General features: G+C 50.4%; 1 protein-coding gene across 1 annotated transcript in view; it reads right to left on the bottom strand.

Annotated features, from left to right (window-relative positions):
- Ppp2r2c (protein phosphatase 2 regulatory subunit Bgamma) overlaps positions 1 to 21,654 on the bottom strand; it is an 83,865-nt gene that overhangs the window by 24,526 nt on the left and 37,685 nt on the right. Inside the window, exons 2-4 of the mRNA XM_027387079.2 lie at positions 5,568 to 5,665; positions 3,154 to 3,319; positions 1,073 to 1,185 (exon numbers count right to left, since the gene is read on the bottom strand). Coding sequence (XP_027242880.1) covers positions 1,073 to 1,185; positions 3,154 to 3,319; positions 5,568 to 5,665 — 377 coding nt within the window. The remainder of the gene's footprint in view (positions 1 to 1,072; positions 1,186 to 3,153; positions 3,320 to 5,567; positions 5,666 to 21,654) is intronic.

The raw sequence follows: 21,654 nt of genomic DNA, 5'->3' as shown, positions 1-21,654 counted from the left end.
GATGTAAAAAGGAAGTGAAACAATGGGATATTTTAGGACAGGATGTTTACAAGGAGGTGAAACAGCAGGATGGTCTAAGGTAGCAGTTCTCACCTGTGGGCTGAAACACCTCTGGGGGTCGAAAGGCCCTTTCACAGGGGTCGCATAGCAGATACCCTGTATTGCAAATATTTACATTATGATTCATAACAGTAGCAAAATTACTGTTATGAAGTAGCAATGAAAATAATTTTATGGTTGGAGGTCACTAGAACCTGAGGAACTGTACTAAAGGGTCATGGCATTAGGAAGGTTGAGAACCACCTAATAAGGGGAGGTGAGATACTTCATCTTTTAGGGAAGCTCCTTTTGGACAGTAGATAAACAACTCAAAGTAGCTTCAGGAAGTTCCTGAAGCTGACCGGGTTCACTAAGTCCCTCCCTTTCTGGAATATATAAGCAATAAAGACTGCAAAGATCTATTCCCCAACAAGCTGCTCAGAAAGAAGCAGAGACCAGCGACCTGATCAGCCAAGCCGCCTGATTAAGACTCAGACCAGCTGAGCCACCTGGAAAGGACTTGCCAACCTGTCGAGTTGGCTGCAGGTTGTGCAGTGTGCTCCAGGTTCCCAACTTTTGTGAGGTGTTATCATGCTGGGGTGGGCTTTGGCGACGTAGCTGCTTACCACTCATTTCAGCTTCTATAAGTAACCCCAATAAAATTCAATGGTTTGGCCAGGCATGGTGGTGCACACCTTTAACCCCAGCACTTGGCAGACAGAGGTAGGCATATCTATGTGAGTTTGAAGCCAGCCTGGTCTACAGAGAGAGTTCCATGACAGCCAGAGCTTGTTACACAGAGAAACCCTGTCTCAAAACACCAAAAGACAAAAATAAATAAAAACCCAACTCATTGGCTCACAAATGAATGGACTTGGCAGTATCTTGATCTGTCATTGGTTCCCCATCCACGATGAGTAGATGTTCCTTCATCACCTCAGGAATCATGTCACAACAGTGTGGCCCTGACCCTGGCTCTGAGAGTCCTAAACATCTAATGGCTTGGTAGAACGTAAATGTGGAACATGCTCACCTGCAATGACGTCACTGTGGACAGGTCTTTTAGTTTCCCCTCCTCATCCTTCAGGTTGTAGCCCTCGGGCCTCTTGTCTCGTTCGGTGATCTTCCATAATTTAATCGTTTTATCTTTAAGAAAAGAATGGGGAAGAAAAAGGCACCCTGTCACAGCCAGGTCAGTACAAGAACGCTTGCTTCAGCCAGAGAGACAGTGATGTCATTCCATGCCCCTGTTCTTACATAGTCAGGTTCTCCCTCACAATGCCTTACACAGAATACCTCTGCATGTGGGCAATCTGTCCTCACACCATCTTTCCTGGTCACTGGCAGGGGATGTTGCTATGTCAAAGGTCCTTGCAGGGATCACTACTGACCTCCACACTGGGTCTCTACCATTGTTCCTTCCTGAGAAAAGGGTGGCCTATCTGCCATTCCTAACTCGGTGGCACCTGCCACCCAGAAGCCAGGTCCAGGGTGTCTCTTCTCTGCACTCCTCTCTTGGATGTCACAGGAGGAAGCATAGGCTAAGCCATGGATACTGTTCAAAACCATATTGGCTGTTGCTCTGAAGGATGTCTCAGGTATAATTAAAACTTAAATCCATCAAGCAGATAACCTGCCATCAGGAGATGATGGACCTTGTTTATTGCCAAAGACCCTGACAGAACAGAAGCCCACCTCCCTGGGAAGAAGGGACTCTCAGCAGACACCCTCCAGGCTTAAGCTGTGTGCTTCTGGCCTCACAATCCCTCTCCATTTCCCCCTTTTCCTCTCTCCTTTCTCTGTCCCTCCCCCACAGATCTGGCTTCTCCAGAGAACACTGATAACCTCAGCAGTCAAAAGAAACAACACTGTGAGCATGGGAAGGAGCTGGATGGAAAACTGATTTCAGATGGGGCCCTCAATAGGGGTCTTCAGTATTCTGTAAATTGGGGTATAATGCTGGTCTAGAAGTTTCGTGGGACTAAGAAGTATGTGACTCCCATGGCTGGTCTTCCTTCCAGAATGGCAGGGAGTTATTTGTAAAGCTACACATGCTTGGGCACACACACAAGCTAAGTGTCATGTTAACATGCTCCTGGAACCATGTGACTATCCATCTACTCCCACACCGGATAAAGACCCCGGAATACAGGTAGGTGTCCTGAGCTGATCCCAGCCAGGGCTCCAGGAGGCCAGCTAGAGCCCATCCTCTCGAAGCCTGGCAGAGATACACAACTAGAACAACAAGTGTCCTTTCAAGAGAGGGTCAGGCAGAGGTGAGACGTCAAGGCAGACTTCATGAGGCAATATCCAGTGGATGGAGAGGGGATGAAGGAAGTCACCATGAGAGCTTGTGGGGGCAGGCAGATAAAGGCTGAGTCATTCTCAGGAAGCCCTTGAGGCCCCCTCAGCAGTAGGACTTCTTCAGGAAAGGCACAGTGATGCCATCTTCCCAGCCTCCCTCAGGCTCACACAGCATTTACTATTCTCTGAGCACCAGGTAGATACCATATCTCCTCACAACCCCAGAAGGAGCTGAGTCAACCCCTGGGCAGTGGGCAAACTGTAGCTAAGGAAAGTAAGGCCACACGCCCCAGTCCACAAGGCAGGCCTGGACCCACATCTGCCCCAGCAGACTCCTGGCCCTGGCTCATGGGCTAAGGAGGGATAGTGGGGCAAGCATGGAACTGGATGGCTGCTCCGGGTCCAGCAAAAGCTGGGAGGCCCAGACCCAATCTGGGGGTAGCAGGCAGATCTGGCATGTAGCAACAGCTTTCTGAGGTCACACAGCATGCCCTTAAGTGGAGAGACAAAGGCCAGCCACCTGTCTATCCTACTCACCCCTGGGAACAGCCAGAGTCTGGGTGATTTGTGACTCTGAGTAAGAGTGCAGTTTGTATCTAGTAATCCCTGGTTTCTGGCCCTGGTCCCAGTTGTTTGGAATAGTCAACCTCATCTCTACCTTGGAAATATCCATGGCCACTGTATTCACAATGGGGGAAGATTTGTGATCAGCCAGGGAAAGCTGAAGAGAATGGTCTGATTGTCACTAAAGCCACAGAGAAAACTGGAAGCCCAAGTGAGGTCAGGCCAGCCATAGCCTTTGGGACTCACCATTGGTAGACAGCAGCGAGTGTGCGGCATTCTGCTGTGGGAGCCATTTGATCTTGTTTATTTTCTCCTCTATTTCCAAGCTCTTCAGGTAGTCAAACTCTGGCTCGTGGCTCTGGAAGGTGCTGTACACATCGTACTCACCCTGGCTATGAGGTGCGTTCTTACTCTGCAGAAAAACCCAAAGGCAGACTGAATCAGAGGAGCAGCCAGGGCAGATGGAGGTAGACATGAGACTGGGCTGAATCCACCTTGAATGGGGGTGCCATCAATACCACCAAAGGAAGCTACTAATGCAAGTGTACATGTATGTGCAGGGGTGTGTGTGTGTGTGTGTGTGTGTGTGTGTGTGTGTGTGTGTGTGTACAGGGCTGTGTGTACAAGGTGGGTGGGTGTATGTGCAGGGGTGGGGGACAGCTCAGAGTGTACAGGGCTGTGTGTATGGGTGGGTGTATGTACAGAGGTATACATGTGCAGGGTTGTGTTTGTATACAGGGGGTATGCAGGTGTGTGCAGGTACATATGTGTATACAAGGATTTAGGTGTGCATGCATTCAAAGACAAGGGACAACCTTAGGTGTCATTGGAACACTGTCCACCCTCTTTGAGGCAGGGTTTCTCATTGTCCTGGACCTCACCAATTAGACCAGCAAGCCCTAAGAATCTGCCTGCCTGTCTCTACTTCCCCAAAACTGGGATCGCAGGCATGTGTATTTTTATGTGGGCTCTGGGGATCAGACTTAGGTCCTCATGCTTATGAGGCCAGGGCTCACCCATGTATCCATGAAGTAGCCACCATTTACCCCAATGAGGCCAGATGTCAATGCCAAGGCTCCATCTACCTTCATCTGTCAGGCCCTAACCCTGCTTCCCATGGTGGCTCCCATTCCAGTGTGGGCAGAAGATTTCCTGCTATGAACCCCCTCTCGGTGGAGAGCTCCCAAATACTACTGCGTGTTAGACCTGCCATAAACACCAGGGTCTACTTTTCTAGCAGACAAGTCAAGTTTCTATGACAACATGAAGTCACAGCTGGGAATAAGTGACGGCCAGCCAAGACCAGATTTTTCTGTTCATTTTGAAAGTGTCTATTTTTAGGTCTCCATCTCTGTCTTCCGTCTTTCGTTAGGATCTGTTTGAAAATCCTTCCACGTTTTTGCCTCCTCTTCCCATGAGCACTAGTTGTAAAAAAAAAAAAAAAAAAAAAAAAAAAAAAAAAAAAAAAAAAAAAAAAAAAAAAAAAAAAAAAAAAAAAAAAAAAGGTCTGCAAGACAAGAGGGAAGAGAGACAGACCAAAGGAGAAAAGCCGGAACCTCTGAGCTCATTTCTCTTTGCAGGGGGGCAGAACGATAGCTGACTCTGATGTGCCCTGGTGGGACAGTCTGTCTTGTGACACCTGTGTGCATCAGGCTGTCCCTGGCCTGCCCTTGGTGAGCTATTTTAAGCCCTCCGTGCTGCAGTTCTTCAGCTGTCAGATGAAGGGTAACAGCAGCTCTCTGCCTGGTGGGGTGGTGATGTGGGGCCGCATGAGCTAATACAGCATGGGGACCACACTCAGGGCCAAGGTGGTTTCAGTTCCTGTCCCTAGCCCTGCCCCATTGAGCCTCTCCCTTCTCCCTTCCCTGGTTTCTCATCCCCAACATATTCAGTGGTGAGAGGCCCCTTGCTGGCGTGGTATGTGACAACACAGCCAGAGCAGGTTTCCAAGCAGGGGCTTGCTGCTGATTGGTCTGTCTGTAAATGGGTGTGCATCTATACCCTCAGAGGCCAGCAAGAAGGAGCAAAGGCAGAAACCACATGGAATATGCAACGCTCAGCCCAGTGTCTGCATAAAGTGGATTCTCAGTGAATGGGTGAGGGGCCTCAGACCACGTGGTTCTTTAAGGTTTTAGAAATGACCTCCTGGGTGGATGGTCTCAGGTTGTTCTTGCTGTATTCAGAATTCTGCTGCACAGCGATAGAGGAAGGCAGAGGAGCAGATGAAGACTGGCTTGAAGGGTGGAGGCCTGAGCAAAACCTGTCAGGCCAGCAGAGAGCTGTATGGTGTGGGGATGGGGCCCTCACACAGGTAGGGAAGGTTCTACTGGGGGCTTCTTGGTATGTCTGGGACTGTAGCACTGTCAGCAAACTCCTGTTGAGTGGGGGTGGGGAGGCCTCAGTGATGTAGCTTTAAAAGCTGCCCCAGTCTACCTGTCAGGCCCATCCCCTTTCCCTCCAGCCCCAGGGACCTTGTGACAGAGGGGAGTCAGTAAGGGGACTCTAGGTGGGATATGTAGGCAAGGTGGATCAGAAATCCTGCTCAGAGTATGGGCTGCACCCTTCCAGACGCACATCCGCCTGACGCCACCCTCACCCCTGCATTCTAACCATCTGCCCATCCTCTCCCTACCTCCCTCATGACCCCTCCACACACATACCTCTGGTTCCCGCTGGAAGATAACTACGCGGCCACCCTTGTCACCTGTGGCCAGCAGTTCCCCAGTGTGGTTGAACTCGACAGTGGAGATGATGTCAGCTTGAGGAAGCAAGACAGAAGGCATTGTTAGACCACTGCTTTACCATACAGTGACATCAGTACAGTGCTATGATCTGCAGACCCCACAACCCTGGGGGCCCATGGAGCAGGTGGGAACACAGGAGTACGAAGCATGCTGAAGCTCCCCACCCTCCTGCAGGAGTGTGTGACTCTTCCCTACACCCTGTCCCTCACATAGCATCAGGCAGGCTTCTTCCTGAGATCAACAGGTCACTAGTACAAATCTGACAGTTAGGCTGAGCTCTAGACCCAGGGGACAGGACTGAGGGCAGTGTGGGTCATGCCCAGGGCCTATTGGGCATCAAGGCATGTAGGCACCATTCCACAGAGCTGGATGCCATCAGGGCCTTCCACAGGCCAAGCTTGTTCAGCCTTGGAAGGCAGGCAAGGGAAGGCAATTGTCTATGGGGACATTAGGGACCAGGAGTGAAGACACAGTGGCTTGCTTGTGTCCTAGTGGACACCTTTAGAGGAACTAAGGTCTTGGTCTGAAGCCAAAGAAGCTACTACACTGCGACAGATGAGGAATGGGTGCAAAGTTGAGGACCACAAGGGCTAACAGACTGCCTACAAACTGGGGATAGAGGCGGCATTGAAAGCCACCTGGATGTGCTTTGCCTTCTTTTCTTGAACCAGGCCACATGTTCACTCCTAACACCTATGACGGAGTGGGGGACTCTACTCCCCTGCCAGGACAGTACCTGGTAGTGGTTGAGATGAAATCTCAGCAACCCAGCTCCCCATAAGAGTCTCGCTTCCAGGCAAGCCTCTGGGAATTCTCCCAAGCTATGCTCTTAAAGGCTGCACTCCGTTTAAGACCCAGTGGTCTTCCTCATGGAGTTGCCCCAGTAACTGGAGTGTCTGACCTGCCTATGTGGGCAGGTGTTTATTCAGAGCCCACAGTGCTCAACCCAGACTCCAGTCTCAGCATCTGGGAATGAGGGCAACACCCAGTCTATTCCCCAACCTTTTCAGGCTCTGTGAGTCACAGCAAAAACTGGCCTGACCATCCAAGACAGCCAGCCATAGGGCTAGGGCCATGCATGGGAAGGCTATCCCCTGGGGCCACAGATGAATAGAAACAGGTTAGATTAAGTTAAAAGAGAGCTAGTGGGACAAGCCTAAACTAAGGCTGAGCATTCATAACTAATAATAAGTCTTTGTGTCTTTATTTGGGAGCTGGTTGGTGGCCCAAAGAAAATGACAACTACACTTGTCCTTCAAAGGAGAGCCTGGGCCCCTCTTAAATGGTCTTCTATCTCACTGTGGGCTGCAGGGAAACAATAGGAGGAGCCCAGCAACACCATGACTGACAGACACTATGATGTGTCACTTCCCCGCCCAAGGCTTCCAGCAGCCTTGTATTCCACAGTCAAAACAATCTGTAATTGTGCACACCAGGACCCCAGACCTTCCCTTCCCCTGCACCTGCTCCCTTTTCTGGAACTCACATGTTCCCACTTGGACAACAAACCCCCAGCTGCCCCGGACTCTGGGCTGGGCCCAGTGATTTGCTTAGGCCTATGAGACAACAGCTGCCAAGCTGTAAGCTGGGCCCAGAGGGGGCTTACAAACAGCCTGTTGCCTCTGCTTTTGCCAGTCCACCAGTCCCCACAGGAGTAGGTGCAACAGAGCTGCTGGCCAACCCCAGGCTGGAACAGGCCACCAACAAGCCCAAACTCGGCTCTCTGTAGATGTGTGAAAACTGTCTGCCAGTGATATACACCCTCTAAGTCAGCCCTATCCTATTCTACCATCATTACATGCCTGATGCAGGAGTCTTTGTATCCCAGTTGACATCAGCACCCAATCTGGACATGGGGCCTGGGTGTCCTCCCTTGACATTGGTACAGCCTAGTCTAGAGACTTTCTTCTCATCTTGCACATGGGCAACCTGCTCAGTGAACCACCTTGTTGAACCTCTTATCAACACATTGACCCCATTCTACAGCAGCCTGTTCCCCCTTCTCCTAGCTGGGGCTGTATGCTGTGTTCCTCCTCTGTGCCTGGTGCCTGGCTCCATGAGGGCAGAGCTCTGAGATGTACTTCAAAGCCTTAGTGGTGCCTGTGTCTAGTGTAGTGTGTGTATATCTACTTGATACAAACTTTTCTTTGAGGATGCTGAGATAGGACCCAGAGTATTACAGCCCATCATTGAGCTGTACCCTCAGCTGTAATGTATGCCCTCCAGAGGGAGCCCCTGACACACACTGGGCCTCTGAGCTGTAGTAAATGCCAGCTGTGGTAGCAACAAATTAGGGCATAAACACAGGATGATAGTGGAACATACCCCTTTACACTTAAATAGAGGGGACCAGGCAAGAGCCTGCTACACACACTAAATTGTCCTGGCCACCAACTCGATCCCTCCATGCAGCACCTGCCCTGGCCCAGGGACACTGTGGGCTGACCTCAACCCTCCAGTAACTGGGCTCCCAGATGTAGCAGTGGCTCTTGCTGCTTCACATTAAAACTGCCTAAGGCAAGAAGAGCAGAATATAAAATTGAATATAAAATGTCTTAATTATATAGACCAGTGATCACAGCCTTGTTTTAAATAAGCAAAACAAGCTGAGGAGAGGGTTGGACTTTCCCAGAATGTCAACAAAGCTTTACACAGGATGGCACAATAACCTTCCTGCTTTTGTAGACGCTCCATGATGCAGCTACATTATTTTAATAACTTTATTAGAATGTAATCAATACATCAAACCCGGCATCTTATGTAGACAATTTGATGAGTTTAGGTGTATACATAACACTCGTTATTTTTATGATGGGAAAATAATGCAATTAAATTAAAATGCTGACATAGCCTCAGTATCCAGAGCAATTGAGGTCCACGGAGGCTGGGCCGTTACCACAGTAACAGACACTAATGTCTGTGGGCAATTTACAATTCGTATGTCATTTTCATGTCCACTGCTTCCTTGGAGCCTCAAAAGCCCCCCTGGGGGAGAGATTAGCGTGATTTTCAGTTGGTGGTGGGAAGACGGTGCTCCCTCCACAGGCAAAGGCGTGGGAGCTCTCCATGGACCAGTTAGAAGTCTGAGGTAGCATCTTGGCTCAGACCACTCAACTCCTCTGATCCCAGACTCCTCATCTGCACCTAGTCTGTGATGGATGGTCTTTCTGGGAACAGAGGATGGTGAGGCAACTGGAGTGGGAAGACCAGGGAAGGAGGATCAACCAGGGCTCTTACGAATAATGGGCTAATAAAGAATCTACCTCGTAGAGAGTCACAGCCTTCTGCCATCACTGCCTCTGCTTTTAAGGGCAGTGGTGCTCACATGTGTAGTGCTATGGCCCAGCCCCTCCAGTCCTGTTCTATATACTACTACAGAGCCAGCTCTACCCCTAAGATCCTCTTACCCAGGCCAGGGCCCTGCCAAGCTCTCCAATCAAGGGCTGCAGGAAGGGTGGAGACCATACTACTGTCTTACAGCACAGGTTCCAGGAGCTTGCCTGAGGCAAAGCTTCCTCAGAGTGCCAAGAGTCTCCATCCACCAATGCCAAGTTCCTCTGCAGAGAAAGGTCACCTCTCCTCCTAGTAAGATTGAGACACCTCCTGCCTCAGGACCACCTCCTTCAAGAAGCGCTCCTAGCATGCCTACCGTACTCCATACCAGCAAAATGGTCTCTCTAGCTGTGGGCTCAGGACCAATGTGTGTCCCTAAGAAGGCCTAATCTCTTTGTCGATAGTGCTCGACGTCCACATTACCTCTAGTCCTAACCATGAAGAGCAGGAGGGCCTGCAGCCAATCCCATCCACTTGTCCTGGGAGATCTGTCTCCAGGTGGTACTGCTCTAGCCCAGGAACCTTTACTGGAGCTGAGCTCTCAGGGTGACAACTGCAGGATCTAAACCCATGACCAAATAATGAAACCAATCTATCTGCCATCACTGGAGGGGAACTAAACACTAAGAAACCTGTGGGTCAGCAACAGTAGAAAAGCTCAGGCTAGATGAGTATCCTCACATAAGGCTTAGCCTCAGGGCGGGGGCCACCTATGCAGTGTGGAATGCCACTAGCCCTAGCTCTTCTGCAGAGTTGACAGGCACACAGGAGAGGGGGGAGCAGGGACAGTGGACAAAGGGGCCACTGGTCAGGAGCCTGAGCCAGTCCAGAGTGTGCCTCTCTACCTGTAAACGCCTGAGAAGTGAGAGGTGTTACCTCTGATGGACATGCAATGACAGGCTGTTGCACACCACAGGCAAAGATGGTGGTGTGGGTTGGATTGAATCCCCTAAAAAGATATGACAAAGGCTTGAACTCCAGCCCTGAAAGTAAGAGACTTCTCTAGAGTCTTTGTAGATGGCCAAGAAATTGTCAAATTGCAGGCAGAAGGGCTCTGGGTACAAAGACCTAACATGAATGGAGTAGGACACAGGGGCACACAGACACGGGAGAAGGACCACAGAATGAGAAGCAGCAAGCAGACCCTAGTCTATAAGTCAAAGACTACCAATAATACCAGAGGTAGGAAGGGGCAGGCAGAGTCTATCCTGAGACCTACAGAGGGAGCACCAGCCCTGTGGATACCTGGATCTCAGACTTCTGGCCTCTAGTGCTGGGAGGATATTTATCATTTGTCTTAAACTGTACAGTTTGAGATGCTGACCCTAGGAACTCAGCACATTCAGGCTGTGCTGGGGCCATGCAGCCATGAGCCCTGGAAAATGTAGGCATCCCCATCTGTGCCCAGGCTGGCCTTGCACATCACACTGTGTGGCTCTGAGATGCCCACTGAGGTTCATCAAGGTATGGCAACCCAGCCTCAACTCCACTACTTCTTAGCTGTATTTCACCCATCTCAGCCTAGACCACACAAGGGATAAAAGGAGGAACCATCATCCTTGCCTGGCTACTATGTGCCTAAGGTTTACAAACAATTCAGATGTCTGGGGAGGAGTATGGTAGGCATGCCTTTAATCCCAGGACTCGGGAGGAAGAGGCAGGCAGATCTCTATGAGTTCAAGACTAGTCTGGTCTACATAGGGAGTTCTAGGACAGCCAGGGCTATGTAGAGAGAACCCCGTCTCAAACAAAAACAAAACAAAACAAAAAGGCAAAATAGATGTCTGTGGACTAGGAAGTTCCAGGTGCTCTGGGCAAAAAAAGCAGGATGATTAGGAGGCCTCATGGGACTCCTTCCCTCCCTGACCATCAGGAACAGCACGCTGGGCATCAGGGCTCAGAACAGAGGCCTGGAAAGCCCATCTCAGTCCTTCTACATTTAATCAGCATTCTGAGGTAAAGCTGCTGCTGAATAGAGAAGCAGGGTAGGATACAAAAGCCAGGTCTTGCAGGGAAGGACAGGGAGAGCAGGGACGGACATGCAGGAAGTAGGGAGAGGCTGGGGAAGGCAGAGCAGGAGGAAGCAGATATGTACAGGGGTCAGGGTCTGGAGGGATAAGGAGTGGAAGATTAGGACTCACACAGCAGAAGGAACATCTGGGATTGGAGACAGTGAGGCTGAGGATCTGCCTCGTGGCTTCTGGATCTCAGGCCAGAAGAGGTCATAGCCAGTTTCACACCCTCCTGCTCTAGCACCAGCACACGATGAATCTTTTTAGCAACTTTAAGAAACTGTGATGTACTATCACCTCCATTGTGCAGATGGAGAAACTGAGGCAGAGAGGGAACTTCACTTGCCAAAAGCCACCTGGCTACTAGATGCAAGGCTGAGACTTAATCCCAGGCAACTGTCTCCAGAGTCCTTCATTTTGACACCACTACCCCTATTCCAGGCCTACTGCTTCTTAAGGTTTAACTGGATCACAGGCATAGACCTGGGGGTTAGCAGAGGAAAAGGCAGGAGTAGGGACCCTCAGACCACCCCCAAAAGAAGCTTCCTAAGCATGACAGTCAACTGGGGATGGGGATTTAACCCAGATGCGATTCATGGATGGCAGAGGCAGCCCAGGGTCATCGTGTGTGTGTGTGTGTGTGTGTGTGTGTGTGTGTGTGTGTGTGTGTGTGTGTGTGTGTGTGTGTGTGCGTTGCAAAGAGGAGAAGGGAATACAACAGAGGGAAGCAGAGGAGGCCCACAGCATGGAAACCTCAGGCCACGACTAGCTGCTAGACACATAGATGTGACTCTCAGGCAAGTACTCTGTTGGACAGTTCTATGGGAAACTGCAGAACACCAGGGAAGGGATCTATGACAGAAACGGGCATTTGTGCCCACCTGCTAGAATGACCAGAGCAGGCAAAGTCCCTACAGGTAGGGTGTAACCCATCCTCCTTCTCATGATCCCTAGCCTGGACTCTTCCCCACCTCCCTCATGGTGGAATCCTGGCATTGGGAAAGGGGTTAGAAGCATACGGTAGCTTGTTCTGAGTTCAGCATGTTCTAGGCTAACTCAAAGCTCACCACTTCAAAGTGTGCCTACCCCTCTGTGGATTCCATGTGCTGGGAAGTCAACAATGTCATCTAACACACACTCCCATCTCCCAGAAAAGAAGTTCCAGACCCTAGCAGCATCCTAGTCTGTCCTCACCAGCCCAGCAGCCACACACCTACTTCTGTCCTTATGGGATCTAGCTATTTATTCTACATAAATAGCATCTCATGATGTATGCCGTCTGAGCACACTGTACTCATTGGCACCCAGTTGTCTTTCAGGGCTGCAATGCTCTACTGCCATCATGATGGTTTTAAGATACATTCCTTACTCCTCAAGCAGAAACCCAGACCTCAGATTAGAACCTCAGAGGTGTGAGCTTCTGAAAGCCACCATACCTTGATCAGGGCTAGCGTTGCTGAGGGAGCCAGTGTGAAGCTGCAACTCCATAGGGACAGGGTAGAAGTGGCTGGGACCCAGACAGTCAGTTCCTCCTACTCAGGCCAGACAACTTGACCATCCCCATCCCCATGATATGTCTGCTGGACAGACTGGTTCAACGACAGATGGGCCTGGAAGGCAGACAGGCAGCTGTGGATTTGCCTGTGGTCAGCACCATGTGGTCACACTGCTGTGCCTTGAGGACAGGCTGGATGGTGCTCAAAGTAGAAGGACACCCAGCTCTGGCTCTAGCCTGTGGCCAGGTGGCCTGAGGCCAGCCTCTGGCATTGGGACAGATCAGGGTGAAGGAGGTGGAGAGACACATTTCTGCTCACCACCTGCCTTCCTGGACCTCCAGCCCCAGAAGGGTTTCCATGGTACCCAGCTTCACTACTAAAGAAGATGCCAGAGTCCCGCCTGACCTGGAGGGTCTGACAGGGTGTGGAATCTGGGGAAGGACAACTCTTTCCAGTGTGCTGAGATTGGAGGGGGCCCTGGAAAAGCACTGGCAGGTGGGGGGATCTGAGCACACTCTTCTTGGCAGGTTCCTGTCTCTGAACCTGAGCTCCCCAAGCTCTGAAATGGTTATAATATGTGTGATGATTAAATGAGGCAACAAAGCGGGATCACTTGGCCAGAAACCATCCTTAGGTACAATTAGCATGCCACCATCATCACTGTGCTGTCTAGTTTTATGTCAACTTGATACAAGTTAGAGTTATCTAAGAGGGAAACTCAACTGAGAAAATGCCCCCGTAAGATTTGTCTATAGGGTATTTTCTTAATCAGTGATTGATAGGGGAGGGCCCATTGTGAATGAGGACATTCCTGGGCTGGTGGTCCCGGGTTGTACAAGGCAGGGTGAGCAAGCTACCCCTCCACAGCCTCTACATCAGCTCCTGTTTGAGTCCTGTCCTGACTTTCTTTAGTGATAGACTATGATGTGGAAGTGTAAGACAAATAAACCCTTTCATCTCCAACTTGCTTTTTGGTCAAGGTGCTTCATCATTGCAAAAAGAAACCCTAATTAAGACAGTCACCATCAGCATTGCCATCATTCTGAGTATAAACTCAACCACATGGCCACTGTGATAATGGCACACAAATAATAGACACACAGAGAAATGGTGTAAGATCTGGTGCTCTGCTAGGGACCTGGGTTTGAATCTAACCTGGTGGCCCTGTTGTACGGTTTCAGCAGAGTCTCGGTCCATTTGTAAAGTGGTGACAATGGTTGTCCAGGATGAGGATGCTGCCCTGTGCTATGCAAGAAGAGGGGCAAGCTGCCTGACACTGATTTGGACAGACCACTCAGAACTGATACTGGTTGTCTGGGGCTGGCTTTAGGCCTTTAGGCACTTGCGCTCCCAGGAGGCTGTACTCCCACTCAGGCTGCAGCTGTCAGGCAGGAAGCAGAGACCATGCTGGTCTGGCACCATCAGGTCTCATCTCATCAATGTGTCCACCAGACCTTCCCAAGGCCTGTCTGCTCCAGGGTGGGTCAGGCTCTAAGCTGTGGAGTCCCTGGGCAGAGTCTCTGAGCAGAGTGCTGAGGTCATAGTTGGCAGAACAACCCATCTCTTCTACCTCTCCTGCTTCAGCTCTGGTTCAAGCCATGACCAACAGCATCCTATCCCAACTTTCCCTACAACCTTCTGTGGAGCCTTATGGCCTATGGAATACAGCCCCTACCCTCTCATCACCTCTCACACAGTTAGCTCTGCCCTATATGCATGTGTTTCTTAGTGCTCCAAAAGAGAGCTCACCCACTAAGCATCCATTGCTCACCTACTAAGTCCCAGACCTTATGTCACACAACAAGGACTCAGAAGTGTGCCATCTGAGTCTGACAAGTGAGGAGCTGTCCTTACACCTTGAAAGCATTCACGTACCACAGAACAATGCTGGCCTCTGCCCAGTTCCTCCTCCTTCCAGCTGACACAGCCTGGGCTGCCAGATAGCAAGGTAGGTAGTGGCTTTGGAGAGGCCCCTCCCCTGGACACCAGAGTGCCTTACACACATGTATTGCACAATACGAGTTAACCACCCCCTCCACCCAGCAGCAAAGGGTTAGCTGTCTTCCATATGAGGAATTACAGCTTCCAAGGAGCAGATCTGCAGCTGACCCAGGAGCAGGTGGCTACTCCACATCTGCTGACCTCCAGGGCCAGTACCGTCAACACCACAATGCAGGCAAGCAGGCTCCCAAGCCTTTCACCACAACTCGGACTAGCACCTTCCCAGAGCCTGATCACAGTACTGGGCTCTGCAAGCCTCATCTGTGGCTTAAAGCCTGGAATGCCAAGCACAACCTTTAAAACTGATTCTAAGTCACTGTAGTCTAACAATTGCCTTTTAAAAATTCCTGAAACAACACAGGTGCCTTCCATAACCAGAATAAGCAGCAAGACCCACCCAGAACATCAAGCCATACTGGTCCACCTTGTAGGAATCATGCCAATGTCACTGAGGTCAGATTCTCACCATAGCAGCACCATGCCCATACATCCAGGCACAGCTCCTAAAGCCCTTTGTGGCTGTCACATGACCATTACCAGCCACAAAGCCCCCAGAGACCAGCCAACACCACAGATACCAGAACCAGGGAAGTGGGCCTGAAGGCTAGTCAGCCCACTCTGTGCTCCTGCTATGACCAATGACCTGGATAATGGGGATCATTGGTGGCAGGGTGTGGCTGGCTGTGCAGGGTTCAACTGCTTAGTGCAGAAAGACCTGAGGTACTGCTTCCAGGTCTACAAGCCTTGGGTGTAGGATGAGGGGCCTCAGGGATCCCTTGGTGAACTCCTCCTCCATGGCTATGTTGGCTTGGGTGAATGATTAGGAGTCAAACACCTACTGCCTGCCTGTGTTGACTAATTTTATGTCTACTTGACACAGGCTAGAGTCATCTGAGAGGAGAGGACCAACTGAGAAAATGTCTCCATAAGACTGAGCTGTAGGCAGGCCTGTAAGACATTTTTGTAGTGACTGATGGGAGAGGGCCCAGTCCATAGTGCCATCCCTGGGCTGGTGGACCTGGGTTCTGTAAGAAAGCAGGCTGAGCAAGCCACTGGAAGCAAGCCAGTAAGCAGCACCCATCCACAGCCTTTGCATCAGCTCCTACTTCCAGGTTCCCACGCTGTGTGAGTTCCTGACTGGTTTCCTTTAGTGATGAATTACAAGGTACAAGTGTAAGCCAAATAAGCCCCTTCCTCTCCAAGTTGCTTTTGGTCATGGTATTTCATCACAGCAATAGAAACTCTAACTAAGACACTGTCCCTAACTAGCTGTATGGATAGAGGCCAGTAAGTGACTGTCTCTGAACCTTGGCATACTCATCTGTCTGAGAACAGTATCCCCTGGGCATGGCTGTTAATCATCTCCAGAGCAGCTGTGATCACTACGGAAAGGAGACCCTCCCGATCCCAAGATCGGGTCCCTTGGCTGTCCAGCATAGAAAGAGGGTGCAGAGGTTCATCAGACTCTCACCGGAGATTCTACCTACCCACCACCCACCCCCCACCCTTGCTCCCAGCCCTCTGTAATCCTGGCCCAGTGACAGGATTCTACATGATTACCGGGATTACTGGTGGTCTCTGAAGGTGCTAGAGTGTATAGAGGGAGAAAAATTAAGTGAAAGGGCACTATTTCCTCAGTTTCCTGGGAGTCACCACTCACACTGACGTGGAACTTGGAGGTGATCCAGCTATTTTAAGGTCACCCATAATCGGGTTTCTTTGGTATCAAGTCAATGTCCTATCTGGGGTTATCAGACATTTGTTCACATCTCCCAGGAGAAGTTAACACAGTCCCTACACACTGGGGTTCATGGCATGGTGAGTCACAGTTTTCATGGGGTCCTGTGAGGCTGTGCTAACACAAAGAAGGATCTGGAGTTCCAAAGGGTTGTGCTTGCTGCTCTAATTCCTGCCAGCAGCCTGGGAAGAGCATGAGAAAGCCAAGGTTGCCAGGCTGAAGGTCCTGGCCAAGGCTGTCAAGCAGGCAGGCTCTGCACACACCTCTCTAGTCTCTTAACTACCTTACTGAGTCTCTTCACGCTTTCTTCCTTGTGTCAACACATCAAATTCGCTCTTATTCACACTTCAGGGAAAGCACAGAATTCTGGCAGCTGCTGTTCTTGAAGCTTGCTGCCAGTGTTCCCCATGTCCTCACTGCAGCATGGACAAGGCACTGCCTGCTCTCTTTGCATTCCTGACTTCTTCTTTTCTAGCAACCATGCACCATGTTTCTGCATGGATCGGGTGTGAAACAAGTATGAGTGTCCACCTTCACTGAGGAGTCAAGGATGTGTGAAGGAAGAAGACATGAAGCCCAGGAACCCTCAGCCATGGATCTAGGCAGGGGAGACTTCCTAGAGGATTCGGAGGAGACAACACTGAGTTTTAATCCTATCAACCCATAGGAGCAGAAATTGGCAGGCAGAGGACTACAGAAGGATGTACATGCGTGCAACCATTCCAGAGGGATCCAGGGCCACATTAGACCCCAGGGTATCAGCTTCTTGCAAACCCAAATGAACACCAGGGAAGCCCACCACACCCTCAACTAGGTAACCTAGCTTTAGGCCCTCCTTTTAGGCAGCTGGCAAAGCCAGGAGGCAGAAGGGGGCCTCTCAGCTAATTAGAACAACCAAACAGCCAAGGACTTCAATTATGGTGCCTGGCAGGATGGTGCTTCCCATGCAGGTGAAGATTAGGCCCACCAGGCTGGCACTCTCTGGGCAATTAAACACAGGCCAGACAAGAGCAGCTTCCTAGCTAAGGTGGGTGGGGCATTCAGTGCTGCAGATGGGAGCCTGCTCAGAAATAGTTCAGAGGCAAGAGGCACAGAAACTATTCCTCAGGCTCTGTCTGCTCCTTCCCAAGAGTCTTTTTTGATTGAGCAAATGAATTAAAACAAGACAGCTCTCAGGCACCCTGTTCCACATGTGAAGGGGAAAGAGAACCCCAATTGCAGCAAGGCTGCAATAGGGTCCCCAGGCTAGAGGGATGTCCTGCTAAGGGTGTTACTGTCCTTATCCAGGGAGCATCCTTTCCCTTGGACTGGATGCTGCATCTCAGAACATGAGAACAAGAGCCCTCTGTCTACGGCTTTACCAGACTGAATGCGTCCAATCTTGTCCGATCTACAGAGCGAGAATATGAGCCCTCCCTGTTGACAGAGAGCACTTTCCGGAGGGCTGTGGCTGCTTCTGATCTTGTGTTCACCGTGTGTCCACAAGTGTAGACACTTTCACTTCCTGTGTTTGGTGCAGTATTTGTGTCATCGGTTGGGAAGCACACTTAGTTTCTTGAGTACTCAGAGGGACAGTCATAAGTATCCTAAAGAGAGAGTGGTTCTATCCAGTTGGCAAATCAGAAGCATCTCCAGGGCCTGCCAGAAAACAAAGGTCTCTGAGATCTCCAGCTGGGGAGACTAGGGACAATGGGAATCAGTAATTCACAGTACTGGGAAGGGTTCCTCTTGATGTGGGGGAACCATACCTGGTAACAAAGGTGAAAGGGACAGAAAAGCCAGGTGGAGCCAAATCCATGTAGCAGGATGAAAATAAAACCACTTCTGTAAAGTCCTAATGAAAATTAAATGAGCACAGCCGGGAGGTGCTGAGGACGTGAGAATGACCAGAAAAGACTTCTCTGGAGCCTCAGCCTTGCACCAGGAATATGTCTATGCCCAAGGATTGCTGTGCCAAAATACCTTACATAAGCCTTGGCCTTTAAATGGATAAAAGTATGGAGTGAGGAAGTAACAGCCAAAATTAAAGCCAACCAACACTGTGCCTTAAATCTGGCCTGTCTCAACCCCCTTGCAGATACCACAGTCCCCATGGCAATGTTCTGCTGTTCTCAGATGCTAACCAGTGGAGGACCAACCTTTCTCAGTGTGTTCTTTATTGTTCCAGGACAATTTTGGTAGTGTCTGGTCTGGTGTGGGCAGCCCAGATGAGCAGGAGTCCCTTAAGAGTTGTGAGTAGGCAGAGGAGTGCCAACCACAGCTAGGACTCCCATTCTGTTTGTGTCACCTTGAGCAAGGCCCTGTCCCTTCCAGATCCCAACTACCTCATCATCCCAATATGAAGGATGCTTACAAGGTCCTACAGAGGCCTGCTGGAAGGGTTAAAAGAGGAGACAGAGGAGGAGCTCAGAGGAGCAGTGCAGTATGAGAGCCATAGTTTCTGTTACTGTTATTGCCCTGTGGTAGACTGTCCAGACCTTAAATTCCTGAAGTCACTTGTATAGCAGCTGTTGTTACATAAGCAACATTAGCTTACAGAGGAGATAACTAAGTTAGAATGGTAAATAGACTCCCCAAATTCAGAGCCCCTGAGCACAGGCTTGGTAGCCCTTCTCTCCTCCCACCCCTGTCCACACAGAACTGGTTTTCAGCACGCAACCAGCAGTGGTTTGTTTGGGGAACAAATAAATGAATGGGGCTTGATGCCTAACAAATGCCACAGGGAGGCCTACTGTTCCTTCTACCCCAAAGCAAGAGGATCCCCGATTTAATTATGAGGAAAGAAGCTGCAGGCAGCCCCATGCTGAGTCTCATCTCCAGCGCTTTCATTACAGCTTACAGCTTCATGGGCCCATTAGCACATCCCCAGGTTCCCCAGGAGTGATTAGCTGGGGGAGGGGCCAAGCCTGCCATTCTCATCCCAGAGAATGGGGTCCAGGAAGCAGCCACCTTCAAACCAGACGCTGACATAACATCCCAAGAACCTCATTTGCAAACACAAATCAGTGCCATCCTGATAATCACAGAGGGAAAGATGGCACACATGTAACTGACGCCATGAGCAGGCATGACTGAAGATGACAGGATGGAGAGGACTGGGGAGATTTTGTGAACACTGCCAGCACAGTGACCCAGCTGCTGACTTACAGACTGGGCTGTGCTGTATTCCAGCAGGGGCACTTTGAGCTTCGTTTATCTATTGTGGTCTATTGTCATTCATCTGTTATCATCTATTATTGAGGTGATAGATATTCATGCAGTAGTTAATTACGGGGTGAAACCCCCGATGTCTTCAGCCCTTGGGTCCAGCTGGGTGGGATGTGGAGTACCTGAGGAACAGAAGTGTGGTAAACAGGAATGTGCTTCTTTGGGACAGTTACTGGCTTTCTCAGTTTCCTAAACATTCATCAAATGACTCCCTCCATCATCCTACCCTTTGCTGGCCCTGGGGAAGTAGCCTAGCCCCAGCCAAGAAGGGCAGTGGTGACCTGTGGTCATTTGCACATTTCCTGGATTAGAAGAACAAAATGCAAACACAAAATTCAAATGAAAGGGACTCCAAAAAGGAAGCTGACATCCAAAAGTCCATAAGCAATTTCTTCCTGCTGTTTCCCCCCAGTAGGCTGGGCCAGCCTGGACATAGCTTCTTCACACTGGCCCCACTCCCACACTGCCTTCAGCTGATTGAATCAAGAGGTAGTCACGTCCTTCTACAAATAGCCAGTCACCAGGTTGCCCAGAGATCTGAACCAATCACATTTCTCTCCTAGGAATCTGAATGTGAGGAGTGGGGACCAGGTAGGCAGGGTTGCCCTGGAGAATCAAGAAATAACAATGTCAATGGAAACAAATGGGGTGACAAGGAGCATTGCAAGCGAGACTGACCACTGGCCAAAGGTTTCCATTAAGTGGGACACTTAGGTCAGGAGTCCCAGGATTCACCCCATGGATAGAACAGGGTGGAAACAGTCAGGGGCTGGGTCTCTGGCCTCCATGAGCATACTGCTTCCCTACACTGGACCCTTCATCTCCCAAGCCCTTGCTATCCTGGTCCCCTCCTTAGGGTCCCATCTGTCTTGTGTCTGTTTAATGAAAGTTCTATTTTCACTCCCACCTGAGGCCTTGCCTGGTGTGAGGATTTACGGAAACTTCAAAGGAAGTGGATACAAGCCAGGAACCAGGCCAGTGTCAAGTTCCCTGGATGCCCTTAATCTCACATGCCCTTAAGGCCCACCCAACCAAGCAGGCAGGCCATGGCCACCTTGGAGCAGATTCCAGTGGGTCCATGGAGCTCCCCAGGCCAAGCCCTCCCTGAGCATGGAGCTAATGAGGCTGAGATTGAGCTGTAATTACATGAGCTCATGAGCGCTCAGGGCCCGGGCAGATGCACGTGCTTGTTCACTCAGGGCCTAATGAGGCATCCCGTGTTCTACAAAGCTTTAACTCATGATTTAATTAGCCCTCTGCTCTGGTTCTGCCCTCGTCACCCACCACTCATGGAGCAGACTCCCCATGCCCAATGGAGGAGCCGGGCAAGGGATGATCATTTGGATGTACTCTAAATGGCTGGTATGGCAGGGGTCTCTATGCCTACAGCTGGTGGGGGATGGGTTTTGAGCTCATATTTATACAGAAGGTAAAGTCTTGGAAGGATACTCTGTGTGTGGGGTGGGGAGGCACACTTGGTGGCAAAGCCCTTGTAGGAAAAGGGACGGAAGCTGTTTGTACCTGGAGTGTGATGTTGGGCCTTAAAGGCCACTCTGGATCATCTGCTGTGTCAAACAGGCACAGCTGAGAAGATGGCAGTGAGAACTGGACAGAATCTGAGCCACAGCTTACCCGGTCACATCTGATCAAGTGGGACGCCATCCCTTTAGAAGTGTCAGGCCCCCTTGAAGTCCTTCATGAACCAAACCCATTTCATATTTGCTACTCTTGCAATGTTATCAGAGAGGGTTAGCAGCACGCCTACAGTCAAACATCCAGGAAGGGGTGTGGCCAGGCCTCCAGCCCCACTCCTCACTGCTCACTACTGCAGTCCTGGCCCCCTAGACTATGAGGTCAGCTTTGGAATGCAGGTGTGACTACTGGAGCTAGTGGCAGGATGCACAGAGATCACCAGCTGTCTCTCCCTTCAATGCTTAGGTGACTTTCTGAAGTGTTCACTGCACTGTGATGTGGCTTGCATGTGTCCCCTGAGATGTTCTGTGTTAGAAATTTAATCACTAAACTCATGGTAAATGCCATTTGGAGGTGGGCTTCGGGGAGGTGTGATGGCTAGCTTTATTGTCAACTTGACAGGATTAGAATCACTTAGGAGACATACCTCTGGGTGTATCTGTGAGGGTGTTTCCAGGCAGGTTGAACTCCGGGAACATCTACCCTGGAGATACAGTAGGAAACGCATCCCATGGGTTGGGGTT

The sequence above is a fragment of the Cricetulus griseus genome (assembly GCF_003668045.3).
Source record: "Cricetulus griseus strain 17A/GY chromosome 1 unlocalized genomic scaffold, alternate assembly CriGri-PICRH-1.0 chr1_1, whole genome shotgun sequence".
NCBI classification, from domain to species: domain Eukaryota; kingdom Metazoa; phylum Chordata; class Mammalia; order Rodentia; family Cricetidae; genus Cricetulus; species Cricetulus griseus.
The sequence above is the reverse complement of the archived record's forward strand: the minus strand, read 5'-3'. Positions and strand labels throughout refer to the sequence as shown.